Genomic DNA, 18,624 nt, shown 5'->3' on the forward strand with positions numbered 1-18,624 from the left:
GACTCAACTGTAAGTAGCGAAAAAACATGGAAGACGGAAGGACAAACTCTCGCTGAAGTTGATAAAAGGTTTTCACCGCCCCCCCGATGGACCACATGGGAGAGCAGGAAAACACCCCTAGAAATCCAAACCCCTGGGTCAGGTAACTGCAGGAGTGCAGGCAACATTTAAATAAACCAAAGCAGAGTATCAAAGTGCGGAGCGTTGCACCCCAGCCTGAGCAAGGCCAGGTCCCAGACTCTTTTGTACTGATAAAGGAGACTCGTGCGGGGAGGGAGGACAGGAGACCCAGCCAATCCACGCATGAGATCACAAAAGGGGTGCGGAATATTGGACACAGGGTTCGTACAGACCAGCAGACGGTACCTCAGACTGTCCTGTTTATCAATGTGGTAGAGATGGGATAGCTGAGCAGCCAGATAGTACAAGGGGAGGTCCGGACCCGCCAGATCCCCAGGGAGGCCGGGAGCTGGAGCACTCGCGAAGAGAGCTTACGCCTGGCGGTGCCCCAGATAAAGGAGCGCCAGAGGGATTCCAGGTTTTTTTAAGTATCTGAGGGGTATGTAAACAGGGCAGTGCCATAGCACGTATAATATTTTAGGCAGGAGGATCTCTTGATAAGCCCTATGCACCCCATTACCCCCAGGGGAAGCTTTGCCCACGCTTGTGTTTTGGCCTTAAGGTTCCACATTCAGGGAAATGTAATCCGAATGCACGCGGGAGACATAGACGCCTAAATATTTGATGGTACTAACCCGATTCAGGGGCAAGGAGGCCTGGTCCAAGGTAGGGGGAAAAACATCTATGGGAAGGATCTGGGACTTGTCCCAGTTGATACTTAAGCCAAAAAAACGGCCAAAACGTTCTATGACCTGAAGAGCGGTAGCCAGGGAAGGACCAGCATCAGCGAGATACAAAAGCATATCATCAGCATATAGACCAACTTTCTCAACTAGTGGACCAACATAGAGGCCCTCAATACCAGCAAGGGAGCGGAGTGCCTCTGCGAGCGGCTTGACTGCAAGTGCATACAGCAAAGGGGAAATGGGACACCCCTAACGAGTGCCTCGAGAGAAAGGAAAGACAACCGAGGTCCAGCCATTCACTAGCACACGTGCCCGAGCGGCATCATACAGAATGGTCAACCACTTGATGAAGCGCGGGCCAAAGCCAAAGGTACATAAACAAAGCCACAAGTAATTCCACTCAACGGAATCAAAAGCCTTAGCCGCATCAAGCGTGACCACCACCCGAGACCCAATCCGGTCATGAGAGGCCTGCAAGTTCATAAAGAGTCGTCTAGTATTGTAGGCCGTGTTTTTAGTGGGCATAAAACCCGTCTGATCAGAGTGTATCAATGTAAGAATCACTTTGTTTAAAAGAGCGAGAATTTTAGCTAATATCTTCACATCAGTTTGCAGTAGAGAAATGATTCAGGCCAGAGCAGGTCCTTCCCGGGCTTAGGTCGTAATACAATAAGGGCCTCGCGCATAGAATCGCGCAAGGCAGCTGCTTCAAAAATTGCCTGGTAGAGGGCCAAAAGTCTGGGAATGAGAATAGAGGAGAAATGCATGTAAAATTCAATAGGCAGCCCATCCAGGCCAGGGGCCTTGCAACGGGCAAATCTAGACAGGGCTAACTGAACTTCATCGGCAGTAAGAGTAGCCTTTAATGCAGCCACCTGTTCTGCCGACAATTGGGGGAGGGAGAGATTGGCCAACACGGCAGTAAGTTCGAAGTTCGGGGGGGGGTCATAGGCTACCCTAGAGGAGTAGCTGTCACGAAAAAAATCAGCAAACATATGTGCAATGGTGTTAGCATCAGTAACTAGTGAGCCGTCAGGGGCGGCTAGAGAAATAACCACCGGGGGGCGAGCATCCAGATGGGCCAAGTTTGCCAACAGCCTGCCCGGATGCTCCCCATGTTTGAAAATCTTTTGCTTGGCAAAAAATAACTTGTGCCTAGCCCTCTCATAACTGAGCTGCTCAGCTACCCTTGTTTGGAGTCTAAGTCTAGCTAGGGCCTCAGGGTAGGGTGCGATAGCATAGCGATCCTCCAGGGAGGACAGCTCCTCCAGCACTTGCGTATAAGATGACCAGGACTGTCGCTTGAATTTGGAGATGCTGTCAGTAAGGTGTAAGCGAGCATGGGATTTAAATGCATCCCACACCGTAAGGACATCAGGGGTACCATCATTGATCTCAAAAAATGAGTCCCATTCCGCCATCAATGTATCAGAGCCCGGGACCACGGCAAGCCAGAAGGGGTTCAAACGGCAATTGATGTGGGGGGGCCTAGAGAGAGCATCCAAGACCACCCAGTAGGGGGCATGATCAGATAAGATGCGAGGACAAAAGCCTGCCACTCTCAGCTGAGGAGTAAGGTGAGCAGAGACAAAAATATAATCTATGCGGGACATAGAAGCATGAGACGCTGAGAAACAGGAGTAAGACTTCCTATCAAGATACAGATGTCTCCATGTGTCAATCAATGAGAGTTGAGCCATAATGCAACCAAAGCGAGTCACGCAGTCTGAAAACCGTACAAGGGGATCAGTGTGAACTTTATCCAGCACAGGATTGACCGTCATGTTAAAGTCCCCCAACCAGATAGCGGGTATAGAGCCATGTAGTCAAAACCGGCGGTGAGGACATTAGCAGCAAAGGGGGAAGGCACATAATAAGCTAGCAATAGAATAGGTGCACCAGCCAGGGTGGCATGCAGAAACACATATCATCCCTGGGGATCCGAACAAATAGCAAAGGGGAGGGACTTGGCAACCAGGACAGATACACCTCGGGAATAGGAGCTATATGTGGCATGATGAGCCCAGCCCACCCATGGTTTTTTGAGAGCACGAACCAAGGACCCAGTGGCATGAGTTTCAACCAGGACAATGACGTCCGCAGACTGGGCCTTCAAAAAAGTAAAAAGGGCCGTGCCCTTGATCCTATCCCTAATGTCACGAACATTCCATAGTAGCAGTTTTAAAGGGGCCATGACAGTAGGTAAAAGGAAGGGCAGAGCCCAGTGGAGACAAATCCCCCGGGCAGAAGAGAGGTAAAAACAACATGCACAATAATATGGTGCAGGTAAAGCAGGAAAGGGTACAAAGGCAGCACATTACAAATAAATACACAGTAGCAGTAGCGCTGTACCAAAAACATGAGCAGTACACAGAAAACACCCAGAAAAAACAAAACCCTAACCCAACCGGCTCTACACAGACCCCAACTCGTGCGAGCATACATCCCCAAACAAATAGCAATATTAAAAGAACAAGAACTGCACCAGCCGTAGCACAGGACCAGGGGAACTCGACCCGGCCACAGCTAGGGTACCAGGCTTGAGAAAAAGACCACCCAGAACAACAGGTGAGCACCGCGGGTGTGGTACACGGGAGGGGGGGGGGGGCAACCGTCCTCTGAAGAACGCAAGAGCATGTGGGACGCAGCCAACATTCAACCCCCGTGGGACATGACATCCAGAAGCTGAGAAGATGGATCAGTGGAGCCATAGGGCACTCTAACAAGGTTCCTGAGGTAGGTAACTGTGCAAGGGTATTGTCCAGAACTGGAACAGCATCTGGGAACCAACAGAAGGAGCAAAAATGGGGAAACACAAAGGGAGCCAGCACGGGGTGCCAAGTGACAGCAAGAAGCCCACCGCTCCCGGTGTCAGCGGAGAGCGGGCACAAAGGGCACAGAAATCAGAGTGTGGCAACCAGGAAGGGGGGCATAAAGGACAAAGTACTCACACTTCAGGCAGGATGCAGTCTGTCCAACCATTCCACAGCTGCATCCGGATCCTTGAAAAAGTGCACCCGGTCTTCCCCCAACAACTCGGAGGTGGGCCGGGAACAACATTGCATATTTCACATTACAATCCCGCAATCTCCGCTTGATTTCCGTAAACCGACTGCAACGACGTTGAACCTCCGCTGAAAAATCCGGAAAGGCAAGGACTTGAGTGTTAAGGTGTGGAATGTTCCCCTTGTCCCGAGCCAGGCGAAGAATAACATCCCGGTCTCTGTAGTTTAGGAATTTAGCAATAAAAATCCCTGGGGATGGTGGTTTGGACGGCACCCGATAAGCCCGCTCAACTACGAATGAGTGAGAGAAGGGCTCCCGGCCATAGGTGTTGATAAGCGGATCCTCCAGAAATGTAGCCGGGACTGCACCCTCAGCGCCCTCTGGTACGCTGACAAAACGTAAGTTATTGCGGCGCATACGATTTTCCAGGTCATCCTGTTTAAACTGAAGCTGGGCAATATGGCGCACGGCCTGGTCAGAGGAGGCCTGTAGGGGAGGGACCGCATCCTCAACATGGCCCAAACGGCATTTGGTCTCCGATACACGGTCCCTCAACTTCTGTAGATCTTGCCGGATAAAGGACACATCCACTTTGACCTCCTCGATCTTGGCAGTTAACCACTTGCCGACCGCTCACGTTGCTGCTACTGCAGCAGAGCGGCTCAGCTGGGTCCAGCGATGTACACCTACGACGCTGGATTCCTCCCTCTCTCGGCAGCTCTTCCCCGATCGACGGGGATCGAGTGAGGAAATCCTCTGTAACAGGCAGGGACAGATCACAGAATTCAGCATAGCTGAACCTGCGATCTGTGTCTGTGTCACACAATCCCCTCCCCCCACACACATCAGTAAGCATGAGGCACACATTTAACCCCTTGGTCACCAACAGTGTTAACCCCTTCCCTGCCAGTGTCATGATTACAGTAACTAAGTAGTGATTACTGTAATAATGTCACTGGTACCCCCAAAAAAGTGTCAAAAATGTCAGTCAAGGGTCCGATCTGTCCGCCGCAATGTCACAGTCCCGCAAAAAAAATTGCAGATCGCCGCCATTACTCGTTAAAAAAAAAAAAACAATAAAAATGACAAAAATCTTTCCCTTAGTTAGTAAACGCAATAACTTTTGGGCAAACCAATCAAAATATGTTTTTTGTTATTTTATTTTTTTTACCAAACATATGTAGCAGAAAACAAATTGGCCAAAAATGTTAAAAAATTTTGATTTTTACATTTTTTTGGGGGGGAATTTCATATAAAAAAAATGTGAAAAATATTGTTATTTTTGCAAAATTGTAGCTCTTTTTTTGTTTATAGCGCATGATCAAAAAATCGCACAGGTGATCAAAAACCACCAAAAGAAAGCTGTGTTTGTGGGAAAAAAAGGACGTCAATTTCATTTAGGTACAGAGTCGCACTACCGCGCAATTGTCCGTTAAAATCAATCAGTGCCGAATCGCAAAATAGACCCTGGTCAGGAAGGGGGTAACATCTTCCGGGGCTTAAGTGGTTAATGTTTACACCAAATTCTGACCCTACCATCTTAATGTCGCAGCTGAAATCAAGACTCATCAGGCCAGGCAACATTTTTCCAATCTTCTATAGTCCAATTTTGGTGAGCCTGTGCGAATTGTAGCCTCAGATTCCTGTTCCTAGCTGACAGAAGTGGCACCCTGTGTGGTCGATGTGTTGTGTGTTCTGAGGGGGTATTCTGCATGTTTGGTTGTAATGAGTGGTTATTTGAGTTACTATTGCTTTGCAGGGAGAAGATCTGTACAGAGCTTTGTGTTGATTTTCAACATAGAGCTCTGGGTTGTGATAAGGTAGGTCCAGGTCAGGTCCTGGCCGTGAGTTATTTGCCGGGCCATGCTGAAAAAATCCTGCTTTGTCTAATCACAGCAGGAGCCTGTGGGGGAGGGGGGCACAGGCCCTTGACCTGGAAGAGGCCAGCGAAGTACAGGTACATTGATATGCCTGCAGGCGCTGCCCAGCCACAGTACAATGTGGGCGGCAGTCTTAAAAAGGTTAAGCGGTTAAGGAAAGGTACCTGGTAGAGGATTGCATGTGAAAAGTTTTTTCTGTTTTTTGAAAACCTGAACACTGGGTCCGTGGGGATGCAGAGATCTCTGCAGGCAATCAAGTGTCAGCCTATCTAGTCTTCTTTTCAACCTCTTATTTTCCTATCCTAATATTAAACAACCAATATAGTCCAGATTACTCTCTGTTTACAGCATAGATCACATTACCACATCAATGAGGATGGAGAAGGACTGGGGTCACATGACTGAGAGGATACTAAACCTCACCCTGGAGATTATCATTCGGCTGATCGGAGAGGTGAGGAGGATTCTGGGGGGTCACATGACATCCCTCTTATCTCTATTAATAAAACACAGACCTGACCGGAGAGGTGAGGAGGATTCTGGGATTCTAAGACAATATTTCTATTGGTTCCAATACAGAGGTTTCTTTTGAAGTCAGGAGATCATATGACCATCACAGTGCCTCCATGTGACTCCCTAAAACCTGAGAGACACAACATGCAGAAGATTCTAGAAGTCACCAAGAAGATGATGGAGCTGCTGACAGGAGAGGTGAGCAGTGCTGGGAATTCTGGGACATTATCCAGTAACAGACAAGGGATGTGTCTGGATGGTGACTGTATCATTGTGTGTGTCAGGTTCCTATAAGGTGTCAGGATGTCACTGTCTATTTCTCCATGGAGGAGTGGGAGTATTTAGAAGGGCACAAGGATCTCTACAAGGACGTCATGATGGAGAATCAGCCGCCCCTCACATCACCGGGTAAGAGGAGACTTTATTGTAAAGGAGAGAGCAGTACGGAGGGTCCACCTAGATCCCCATCATCTGATAAACACATAGAAACAATGTATTCAGTCAGTGTGTGTGTTTCCTACAGATGGATCCAGTAATGGGAACCCACCAGAGAGATGTCCCCGTCCTCTGTATTCCCGGGATTCCACACAGGAAGGTCACACCATCCCTCACCATCATCAGGTAGATGAGGAACAATCACTGATACTATCATTAGGATCTGTACATTATCTGCATTGTTACCATTGATGTCATTTTTATTATATATTCAGAGTGGAAACCTGAGAGATTCTAAAGTTAATTTTAAAGAAGAGATAAAAGAGGAGGATGATGAGGATGGGATGATGGAGAAGTCAGAGTCTCTAAAAGGACAAAAAGATCTGTACCAGGTCACCATGGTGGAGTCATCCAGCTACAGAAACCCACCAGAGAGATGTCCCTGTCCTTTATATTCCCAGGATTCCATACAAGGAGATCACACCATCCCTCACCACCATCAGGTGGGTGGAGTTGAGGGTCTGGAACATAAAGTGATTGAACACTCTGACATGTGGAGACGATGTGTGGACTCTACAAGATGATATTTTCTGTGATCTCACATCATAAATACTTCTATATTACAGATGTTATTTTCTGCCATTCTGTTGGTTTAGGGTGAAGATCTGATGAACATTAAAGTTGAGGGTGAAGAAGAAGAGAGGTATGTGAGGGATGATCAGCAATATACGGAGGAGGCTGGAATGATGAGGACATTCAAAGAGGAGGACACTCCTACAGAGATCAGCACAGGTGAGATATAATGAGAAATATTCCTGCACACTGATTGGTCCACAGTAGGACGGGAGTGTAGTGGATTGTGGGTGTAATTTTTTATGTGTATGTGTGTGTGTATATATATATATATATATATATATATATATATATATATATATACATACAGTGTATATCATACATACATTCTTATCATACACACACACACAGTATTAGGGAGATGAGTGATATGAGCCAATATTAGGTTGATAATAGTCACTGATACCAGTCCTGCACATTATTTCTTTTCCATCATGATTTTTGTAAATTTTAATATCAGCTGGCAGTTTTAAGCACAGGATCACGATCAAGGGTCATGCTTGGAGACCAGTAGCTCTGGTATTTATTTTAAAGGTAACCACAAAAACAAATCGATGTGGGGTTTCCACCAATTTCTACTAATCCGTCAGGCCTGGTTTCGATTTTAAGGGGGAACCCTATGCAAAATACTTAAAAAACAAAAAAAACATGGGGGTCTCCAAAAAGTCCATATCAGACCCTTAACTGAGTATGCAGCCTGGCTAGCCTGGAAAGGGGGGTCTATCATGTATCCTCTTCCTGTACCATACAAGGCTACATGCCCTCAATATGAGGGGTGTATCTTCCCGGGGGGGGAGTCCTCTGGTAAAGCACCTTGTCTCCATGTACTGTAGATAAGGACTTGGGTTTGCTGGAATCTGGAAACCCCCTTTAAAAAATTAAGGTATATCCTAGAAATCAGAATGCCCTAATGAGTATTCCTGATGTTCAATAAATAAATATGCAGACCCATGTGCCATGATGTATAACTATTTTCAATCTTGTTGTTCAGCGATTCATATCCACGTCACTCATAATGAATGAAAGATAGAGGTCTGGGGTCTCCATACTTTAAAGGTGGCTTCTAGATCACTTTCCTTCCAGATCCTTTATACTCATCAACATGGAGAGAAAAAGCTTTGGCGGGGTACCCCCCTATTATAGGAAATTACAAGATTTTTATATATTTTGTCCAGGAAATAAACACCCTATATCGGGGGTCTTCAAACAATGGCCTTCCAGTTGTTCAGGAACTACAATTCCCATCATGCCTAGTCATGTCTGTGAATGTCAGAGTTATACGATGCCTCCTGGGATGTGTAGTTCTACAACAGCTGGAGGGCCGTAGTTTGAGGATCCCTGCCCTATATATTTCATATATCTTTCAGCAGAAAATACTTCTCCAAACACCTTATAGTGCTGCATGTCACCAGAAGCCTAGGCCTATGGTCACCTGACCAGTACCTAGGCTTTTGGTTGTGCAAAGAGCATGCCCCTTCCCCCCAGTTCTTGGTGGTTCCTGCTCTCAAGGCTGTGTAAATGTAGAAGTCATTTGAGAGGAGGACCAAAGTTCCTTTGACTGAAGGGGGGGGGGGGTCTCAATTGGTTGAAACATCCACAGGACATCTGCTCACTCAAGTCTACCTGATCCCGATGAAATCCTGATTCAAGTGAAAGAACCCCCTTAAATATAACAATTATGTTTTAGACATGCAGAATGGAAAAATGTATTTAGCTTCGGATAGATTTGTTATGTTAATAATTTCTTTTCTTGATTCATTTCGGAATTAGTTTAGTTTTGCTTCATTTAATTTTGTTTCATTTATTAATTTTCCAACGAATTCTAAATTTTCGGAACGATTGGAATTCAGAGTGGTCGAAAAATGATCGACCGATTCAAATTATTTGTGAAGAAAAGCTGGTTGTTAAGGAGCTGGCCAGGAAGCCAGTGCCACGTCCTTAACAACCAAAGACTCATCAGCTGTCAGCGGGCTTCTCCACTGACAGCTGACATGTAAACAAACAAAATACCGGCAATGAAAAAGTCTGAAGAAAAAAAATCCAGCGTGGGGTTCCCCCCCTAATCCATACCAGACCTGGAAGCCCAGATCCCAACGACGATGGATCTAAATGGGGGGGGGGGGGGGGGCGTTGTTCTTTTTTAATAAAGGAATTGTCAAAAACTTGTGTTGTGTTTTTATTCACTTTTTTTGTTGAATGGGTAGGGGTATGTACCACTCATTCACATGGAGGGTGGGATCTGGGGGTCCCAGGGTTGTGGGGAAGAGGCTCTTGTCCCCTATCAACTTGGGGACAAGGTGCTTTTGCGAGCACACCCCTGCCCCAAAAGCACCCACCCCCATGTTAGGGGCATCCCCCCTTTCCTGGGCTGCCCGCTGCATGCTTGAATAAGGGTCTGGTATGGACACCATGCTGTTTTTTTTTTTTTCTGCCATGGGGTTTCTCTTAAAATCCATACCAGACCTGAAGGGCCTGGTATTGATTAGGGGGGACCCCACACTGTTTTTTTTATTTCTAAATTTTGTATTGCCTGCATTCTTTTTACATTTTAGCTCTCAGCAAAGAACTCCACTGACAGCTGATGAGTCATCGGTACTTAAAGACACGGAGGCCGGTTTCCTGGCCCACTCCTTAACAACCAGCTATTCTACACAGAACTTGAATCTGTCGATCATTTTTCGACCGATCCAAATTTGAATTGTTTTGAAAATCTGTAATTCAATAGAAAACGAATAAACAAATCTTAATTAAACCAATTTCAACAAGATTTGTTTTAATTTCATTCAGAGATTCAGATACATCTGAATCAATCTCCAAATAACCAAAAATGTGTCCTAATTTGAAATCGGACCAAAAGGAATTGCACATGTCAGGACACGGTATCGCTGAACCTTCAAATGAACGTCTCACTTTATCTCCAGGTTGTAAAATGGAAGATGAAGACATCACAAGAGATTGTGCAGGAAAAAAAACAATGAGCTCAGCTATGGATGGTGAACTTCACAATGTGGATAGATCATCAAATCCCTCTGAGTCTGGGGAACGTTGTACTGTGAAGGATGGTGTCAGAATTCAGGGGAAGGAGAAATTTTCGTGTCCTGAATGTGGGGAAAGTTTTAGTTCTGAATTAAGCCTTACTGTACATCAGAGATCTCACACAGGTGAGAAGTTTCATTCCTGTTCTGAGTGTAGGAAATGTTTCCTTCTTAAATCAGAACTCAAAATACATTACAGATCGCACACGAGTAAGAAGCCAAACTCCTGCGCCGAGTGTGGGAAATGTTTTACAAAGAAATCAGCTCTTGTTATGCATCAGAGATGTCACACAGGAGAGAACCTGAATTCCTGCACTGAGTGTGGGAAATGTTTTACACGGAAATCAGAGCTTGTTAGACATTTGAGATCTCACACGGGGGAGAAGCCGTATTCCTGCCCTGAGTGTGGGAAATGTTTTTCACATAAATCAGTCCTTGTTAGACATCAGAGATTGCACACGGAGGAGAAGCAGTATTCCTGCCCCGAATGTGGAAAATATTTTTCACAGAAATCAATCCTTGTTAGACATCAGAGATCTCACACTGGGGAGAAGCAATTTTCCTGCCCCGAATGTGGAAAATGTTTTTTACAGAAATCAAGCCTTATTATTCATCAGAGATTGCACACGGGAGAGAAGCCACATTTCTGTTCTGAATGTGGGAAATGTTTTACATGGAAATCACAATTCGTTAGACATCAGAGATCTCACACGGGGGAGAAGCCCTATTCTTGTCCTGAGTGCAGGAAATGTTATTCACGGAAATCACAACTTGTTATACATCAGAGATCTCACACAGGGGAGAAGCCTTATTCCTGCCCTGAGTGTGGGAAATGTTATATACGGAAATCACACCTTGTTATACACCAGAGATTCCACACAGGGGAAAAGCCGTATTCTTGTCCTGTGTGTGGGAAATGTTTTGCACGAAAATCAGTTCTTAATATACATCAGAGATCTCACATATTAATCTAAACCCCACTGAAGTCAATGGGAGTATAATGTTTAAAGCAATCCAGGCCATTTTTAAGACTAATAGGCAAGAGATTGTGAAAGGTCACTGCCCTGGGGGATACAGAGATGATACCAGAAAACTACAGACCAGTTAGCCTAACATCAATAGTATGTAAGATATTTGAAGGAATGTTAAGGAACTCTATAAAGAAATTTTTCGGTGATAACAGTATTATTAGAAACCACAAACATGGATTCATGACCTACCATTCTTGTCCTACCAACCTGTTATTATTCTATGAGGAAGGAAGTGAGAAATTGTATGGTGGAAGTCCTGTGGACATAGTTTATCTTGATATTGCACCTCATATATGTTTAATCTATAAAATAAGGTCCATTGGAGTTGATGAAATTGTATGCACCTTGAGAGGAAACTGGTTACATAAATGGGCCTAGAGCAGGGATTCCCAAACTACGGCCCTGCAGTTGTTCAGGAACTACAATTCCCATCATGCCTAGTCATGTATTTGAATGTCAGAGTTTTACAATGCCTCACGGGATGTGTAGTTCTGCAACAGCTGCAGGGCCGTAGTTTGGAAATCCCTGGCCTAGAGAGTAGTAATAAATTACTCATTCTCTGAATGTTTTATACTGTATGTATCAACGCAAAGAATTTCATTCAGTGGGGAGCAGTTCTTTTAATAATGCTTAATGTGAAATGTAAAAAATTCATAAGACGAAATAAAGCTGCTTGTGAAGTGGCACATGTATGATGTAAACAAGCAAAAGTGACACTGGCAGATAAAAAAAGAATTAACTATTACCGCAGTGTGTTGTTGTGAATGTCCAAGCATTGATATTATCCCATATCTTGCCCTTATATACTTTGTACAAACCTTATGTATTAAATTGCTGTTTATTAAATAAACTAGATAACGGGAGAATTGTGGCTAAAAATATTGTTAGAGCTCCTGAATGGTATGTATATATATATATATATATATATATATATATATATATATATTATTTTTTTTTTTTTTTTTACCTCAAACTGCTTGGTATTTTGGGGGGTCCTATTATTACTATCATAAATAGTTAATGAAATTCATGATAGTAATAATAGGACCCCCCAAAATACCAAGCAGTTTGAGGTAAAATAAAAAATATATATACCATTCGGGAGCTCTTACAATATTTTTAGCCACAATTTCTCCCATTATCTAGTTTATTTAATAAAAAACAATTTCATATATATAAGGTTTGTACAAAGTATAACCGCAGTGTGTTGTTGTAAATGCCCAAGAATTGATATTATCCCATATACTGCCCTTATATACTTTGTACAAACCTTATATATACGAAATTGTTTTTTATTAAATAAACTAGATAATGGGAGAAATTGTGGGTATAAAAAGCTGGTGCTGGTTCTGCCACATCTGGCTACTCCACCACCTCCTCCTCTTCTTCTTCCTCCATGTCCTCTTCTGCTCAATTGTCCTCTGAAACATCAATACTCCCTAAGCATTCAAGGGGCTACGAAAGCAGTCAGGCTAAAAGATGCCATGTCATACTTCAGGTGGTCTGTCTAGGGGACAGGAGTCACACAGGGGCAGAGATTCTGTCAGCTCTGCAGGGGCAGGCTCAGAGATGGTTAACGCCAAGACAGCTTGAGCCAGGAATTGTTGTATGCGACAATGGCACCAACCTTCTCTCCAACCTCCGACAAGGACACTTGACACATGTTCCATGCTTGTCCTGAATCTGGTGGTGCAGCGTTTTCTTGACCAGGTACCCGGGCTTCCAAGATCTCTGAGGCAGACCAGAAAAGTCTGTGACCATTTCCGGTGTTCATACAATGCCAGTGCTCGATTATCTGACATTCAACGGGAATTCCACCTGCCCACCAACCGCCTCATTTATGACATGCCCACCAGGTGGAACTTAATATTGGCAACGCTGCAGTGGATGCACATGCAGCAGAGGGCCATCAATGTGTACCTGTGTGAGTATGGCACAAGGACAGGCTCAGGGGAGCTTGGGTTTTTTTTTCCACGCCAGTGGCTTTTTATAAAGGATGCATGCACCTTACTGTCACCATTTGAGGAGGCCACAAGGATGGTGAGCTGGGACTATGGATGCATCAGTGACACTATCTCTCTAGTCTACCTCTGTAACGCTTCTGCGTTTCTTATATGGTGTGGATTTTCAGCTGCAGAAATAGTTCCACGTCAGTAGTCATGTAAGAGATATGCTGAGATACCATTCCCAACCTCAATGACTCATCATGTGTGGAAGGTCTTATTTCAGCCAGTAAATACACACAATTAGCAAGCTGGTTCCTAGAATGACTTTATGTATGTGGTAACACAATGATGAAGGTTGAGGGATAGGTTGAGTGGAGGTGGTAGGTGATAGACACTTGAAGGTGAGACAGTAGCAGATGGATGCAGGAAGGTTTAGCAATGTTGTATGATAGCAGATGATAGAATAGCAGGTGGACATACAAAAGAGATCAACCCAGTGCAGAAAAGTAGCAGTAGTCTCAAGAGCTAGCAATCTAGTTATGCAGATGTGATAAACAGTCTTTACTATGCAGAGCTAGATAGTGTAAGCTTAGTATAAGTTTATAGAGAATTCCCCTGCGGGGTACTTAGCACTATTAGCGATACAGCCGAAGGGTGGTTCAGGAGAGGCGGATGATCCAATAGCGGGATACAGGGATCAGCGCAGCGAGGTTCCGTCAGCGAAGTAAGCTTGCAAGCATGGAAGCTTCAAGCAAGGTTAGCATCCAGGTAAGGGTGTTTGAACGAACACATGTGAGTGAGAACCGACGCCTTAAATAGCCATCTAGTCCGGCGCTGAGTGATGACAGCTCCAGTCTTAAAGGTGTATGCGAACCTTTCCAAAAGTAAATGATGGGGCGCATACACTTGTGGAAAGTGTAATTTAGGGTACCAAAGGTACCGGAACATTACAATACCCTTAAGGCCTGCTCCTGAAGGCCTCTGGAGCTGGTTTGTCTGGGTATCTCGCATGAAAATTGCGGATTAATCTAGGGGCATGTATGTCAGAGGTGTTTAGCCAGGTGTCGTCTTGGGGCCCATAGTTCTTCCATCTAACCAAGTACTGAAGTCTTCTTCTGTAGATACGAGAATCCAGAATCTCTTTTATCTCGTATTCTTCTCCACCTTCAACTTGTACAGGAGGGGGAGGTGGAATATTAGGCCTTATTCCTTGGTCCGGAACATGGGGTTTTAGTAGCGACACATGGAAAATGGGATTTTTAGGTCCATTGGCAATGTAAGCTGCACTGCAGCTTTTCCAATAAGTTTCTTGATTGGGAAAGGTCCCAAGAACAGAGGTCCAAGCTTTTTGCTAGGGATCTTCAGTCTCAAGTTTTTTGTTGAGAGCCAAACGAGGTCCCCGATAGTATACTGTGGAGAAGGTCTTCTACGAAGATCATAGTACTTCTTTTGTTGACTGTGAGCGTGTGCAATGGTAGTATTTAGTAAACCCAGAGAATCCTTTATTTGGGTAAGATAGTCTGAGGCTACTGGGTTATTTGAAGGAAGGATGCGTGGAGGGAGAATAGAGGGATGGAACCCATAGTTCAAGTAGAACGGACTCTGCTTGGTTGTACTGTGAGTTGCGTTGTTGTAGGCAAATTCTGCCAGGGGGAGAAGATCCAACCAATCATCCTGTTGGTAAGAAGTGTAACAACGTAAATACTGCTCGATGCATTGGTTGACTCTTTCAGTCTGTCCGTTGGTCTGCGGATGGTAAGGAGAAGTGAGCTTCCGCTCAATCCGTAGTATGTGACATAGTTCTTGCCAGAATTTAGAAATAAATTGGGATTCACGGTCAGACAGAAGAGTTTTTGGGATACCATGTAATCTGAAGACATGTTTCATCAGGAGTTCTGCCGTTTGTTTGGACGAAGGTAGTCTGCGAATAGCAATGAAATGTGCCATCTTTGTCAGATGGTCCACTGACACCAAGATGGTATTAAATCCTTTAGAAGGAGGCAATTCTACGATGAAGTCCAATGACAAAACCTCCCATGGAGTTTGGGGTATTGGTAGACTGCATAGTAGACCGGATGGTCTCGTAGTGTCAATTTTGGACCTGGCACAGACATTGCATGAAGAGACGAATTTTTGTATAGATGTTTTCATGTCAGGCCACCAGAATTGTCGAGAAATCAAATTGAAAGTCTTTGTCATACCCATATGTCCTGCCATAGGCACATCATGCGATAATTCCAAGATCTTGGTGCGTAGTGTAGGTGGTATGTAAAGTTTGTCGTTGTAGTAGAGGAAGCCTTCTGCATCAGTATTTAGTTGTGGTGGGGGTGAATCCAAACTTATACCATGCAGAACCTCTTCCTTTAAGGAACGGACAACTCCAATAATGCGTTTGTGAGGTATTATAGGAACGGAAGGGATTTCAAAGTAGTTTTCTTCAGTTAAGTCGTGATAGTGCATCCGCCTTTTTGTTCTTATCTGCAGGTGTGTAGGTCACTAGGAAGTTAAACCTTAGAAAGAATAGTGACCATCGTACCTGTCGATGCGAGAGAGTTTTGCTAGTCTGAAGATATTGGAGGTTTTTATGGTCCGTGTATATAATTATTGGTAGTTGGGTGCCTTCGAGTAAATGTCGCCAATTCTCCAGAGCCAATTTTATAGCAAGCAGTTCCTTTTCACCCACGGGGTAATTTATCTCGGGACTGCTCAGGGATTTAGAAAAAAAGCGACTGGATGAAGTGGTGAAGTGTGGGTAGGTCGTTGGGAGAGTATTGCTCCTACTGCCATGTTTGACGCATCTACCTCCAGAATGTATTGGAGGGATGGGTCTGGATGGCGTAATATGGGAGCGGAAGTAAACCTTGTCTTTAACAAGTGGAAAGCCTTATTTGCTTCTTCTGACCATTTAAATGGTATTTTTATGCTAGTGAGCTGTGTGAGGGGTCTCACAATAGCAGAAAAGTTTTTTATGAACTTCCTGTAGAAATTTGCAAATCCCAGGAATCGCTGTAGTGTAGTTGGTGTAGGCCAATCCTGAATGCAGGATATTTTACTCATGTCCATCTCGATTCCTGTTTTGGATATGATGTAGCCTAGAAAGAGTACCTCATCTTTATGGAACAAGCATTTCTTCAGCTTCACATAAAGATTATGTGCAAGCAATCTCGATAATACAAGTCTTACATGTCTTATGTGTTCAGACAGGGTCCGTGAATATATAAGTATATCGTCCAGATATACCACAACACAGACATCTAGTAAGTCTTTAAAAATATCGTTTATAAATCGTTGGAAAACTGCAGGGGCATTGCATAGGCCGAATGGCATCACAAGATATTCGAACAATCCGTATCTAGTTCTGAATGCAGTCTTCCACTCGTGTCCATCACGGATTCGAATGAGATTGTATGCTCCTTTCAGGTCTAATTTTGAAAAATAGGTAGCTCCACGCACCTGCTCAATGAGCTCAGGGATAAGCGGTAGAGGATAGCGATCTTTTATTGTGATAGCATTCAATTTCCTGTAGTCGATGATAGGTCTGAGACTTGAATCTTTATTACGAACAAAAAAGAGTCCTGCTGCTGTGGAAGAAGTGGAAGGTCTAATAAAACCTTTTTCCAAGTTCTCATCCAAATAGGTTTTGAGATGAGCAAGTTCATCCTGTGAAAGAGGATAAACATGACCGAACGGCAATTTGCTATTTGGGAGTAGATCAATGCTACAATCATAGTCTCGATGAGGAGGTAATGCTTGAGCATTTTTCTCAAGAAAAACCTCAGAAAGATCCTGATAACATAGTGGTGCAATCTCATCTGTCACCACAGACAGAATCTTCCCGGAAAACGGGAGGTTACACGTTTCCTCGCAATAACAAGAAGGGAAGGTCAAGGACCGTTTCTTCCAATCTATGGTTGGTTGGTGTGTGTGCAACCAGGGAAGTCCCAACACAATGGGAAAGTGGGGTGATGGTATTAAATCGAAGGTAGAAGTCTCCCTATGAGATTCGTTAATAGTGACTAGAAGTGCTTGTGTCTGATCGGTGATCGGACCAGAGGATAACGGAACACCGGTAATAAGACTTACTGAGACAGGTTTGAGTTTAGAAATAATAGGAATTTTATTTAAAGCAGCAAAACATATATCCATATAATTTCCACAAGATCCTGTGTCAATCATGGCCTTAGTAGTAATCCTGTTCTGGTCCCACTGTAATGTCAAAAAAACAGAAATGTAGGGGTTAGTGAATGAAGTTGTCAATCCTCCTAGGGAGACATGTGAACACTCACCCTTCTTTTTGTTGACTAGGGGACAGACGTTTATCTTGTGATCCGGGGATGCACAGTACAAGCAGAGATTTTCATTTCGTCTTTTGGCTTTTTCCATAGTTGATAGCGGTGGGCGTATGGTTCCTATCTCCATAGGAACGGGGTCAACGGCCAGACTCCGAGAGGAAACGGATAATGGCATTCCCATCTTTTCAGCCTTTCTTTCTCGTAGTCTTCTATCTATGGTAATACAGAGTTGTATTAGTGCATCCAGGGTTTTTGGCAGATCCGCTCGGGCGAGCTCGTCCTTAACGGCTTCTGATAGGCCAAGCCTAAATTGGGTTTTCAGAGATGCATCATTCCATTCTGAATCAAGGGTTCATCTCTTGAACTCTGCGACAAAGTCTTCTACAGGCCTCCTTCCTTGTTTCAAGGATCTTAACTGAAGATCAGCAGTACTCTGCCTATTGGGGTCATCATATAGGCTAGTGAGCTCTGCCAGGAACAAGGCATAGGAGTTGAGAAGCTGGTCGTTTTTCTCAAAAAGAGAATCTGCCCAGGCTCGAGGATCGTTTGATAGGTAAGAAATAATAGTACAAACCTTAATGTGATCAGTAAGGTAGGTACGAGGTTTTAGCAAAAAAAGTAACTCACATGCGTTTTTAAATTCGCGAAATTTTTTGCGATCGCCTGTAAATACCAAAGGGGGATTTATCTTGGGTTCAGGGGACTGAGCAGAGGTAAGTTGTGTCAGTCTAATTACCTGCTGCGACAGAGCCTGATTGTCTTCTTTTAATTCAGCAAGTGCGTGTATTAACGCAGATACTTGCTGTTTTAATTGTGTCACCTGAGTGGTTATTTCTGCTGAATCCATTTTTTGGTTCGTTCAATCTGTAACGCTTCTGCGTTTCTTATATGGTGTGGATTTTCAGCTGCAGAAATAGTTCCACGTCAGTAGTCATGTAAGAGATATGCTGAGATACCATTCCCAACCTCAATGACTCATCATGTGTGGAAGGTCTTATTTCAGCCAGTAAATACACACAATTAGCAAGCTGGTTCCTAGAATGACTT

At 44.2% G+C, this 18,624-nt stretch overlaps 2 protein-coding genes across 2 annotated transcripts in view; both read left to right on the plus strand.

The window, feature by feature from the left end:
- The window catches only part of LOC309550683 (uncharacterized protein), a 3,164,715-nt gene that overhangs the window by 735,896 nt on the left and 2,410,195 nt on the right, over nucleotides 1-18,624 (plus strand). The window contains exons 19-20 of the mRNA XM_082251018.1: nucleotides 6,729-6,826; nucleotides 7,297-7,432. Of these exons, the coding sequence (XP_082107144.1) occupies nucleotides 6,729-6,826; nucleotides 7,297-7,432 (234 nt within the window). The remainder of the gene's footprint in view (nucleotides 1-6,728; nucleotides 6,827-7,296; nucleotides 7,433-18,624) is intronic.
- LOC309550734 (uncharacterized protein) overlaps nucleotides 10,203-18,624 on the plus strand; it is a gene marked incomplete at its 5' end in the record, with an annotated part of 87,757 nt that continues 79,335 nt past the window's right edge. The window contains one exon of the mRNA XM_082251071.1: nucleotides 10,203-11,310. Coding sequence (XP_082107197.1) covers nucleotides 10,203-11,282 — 1,080 coding nt within the window. The 3' untranslated portion in view covers nucleotides 11,283-11,310. The remainder of the gene's footprint in view (nucleotides 11,311-18,624) is intronic.

This window comes from Pelophylax lessonae (genome assembly GCF_965119305.1).
Source record: "Pelophylax lessonae genome assembly, chromosome: 3".
NCBI lineage: Eukaryota > Metazoa > Chordata > Amphibia > Anura > Ranidae > Pelophylax > Pelophylax lessonae.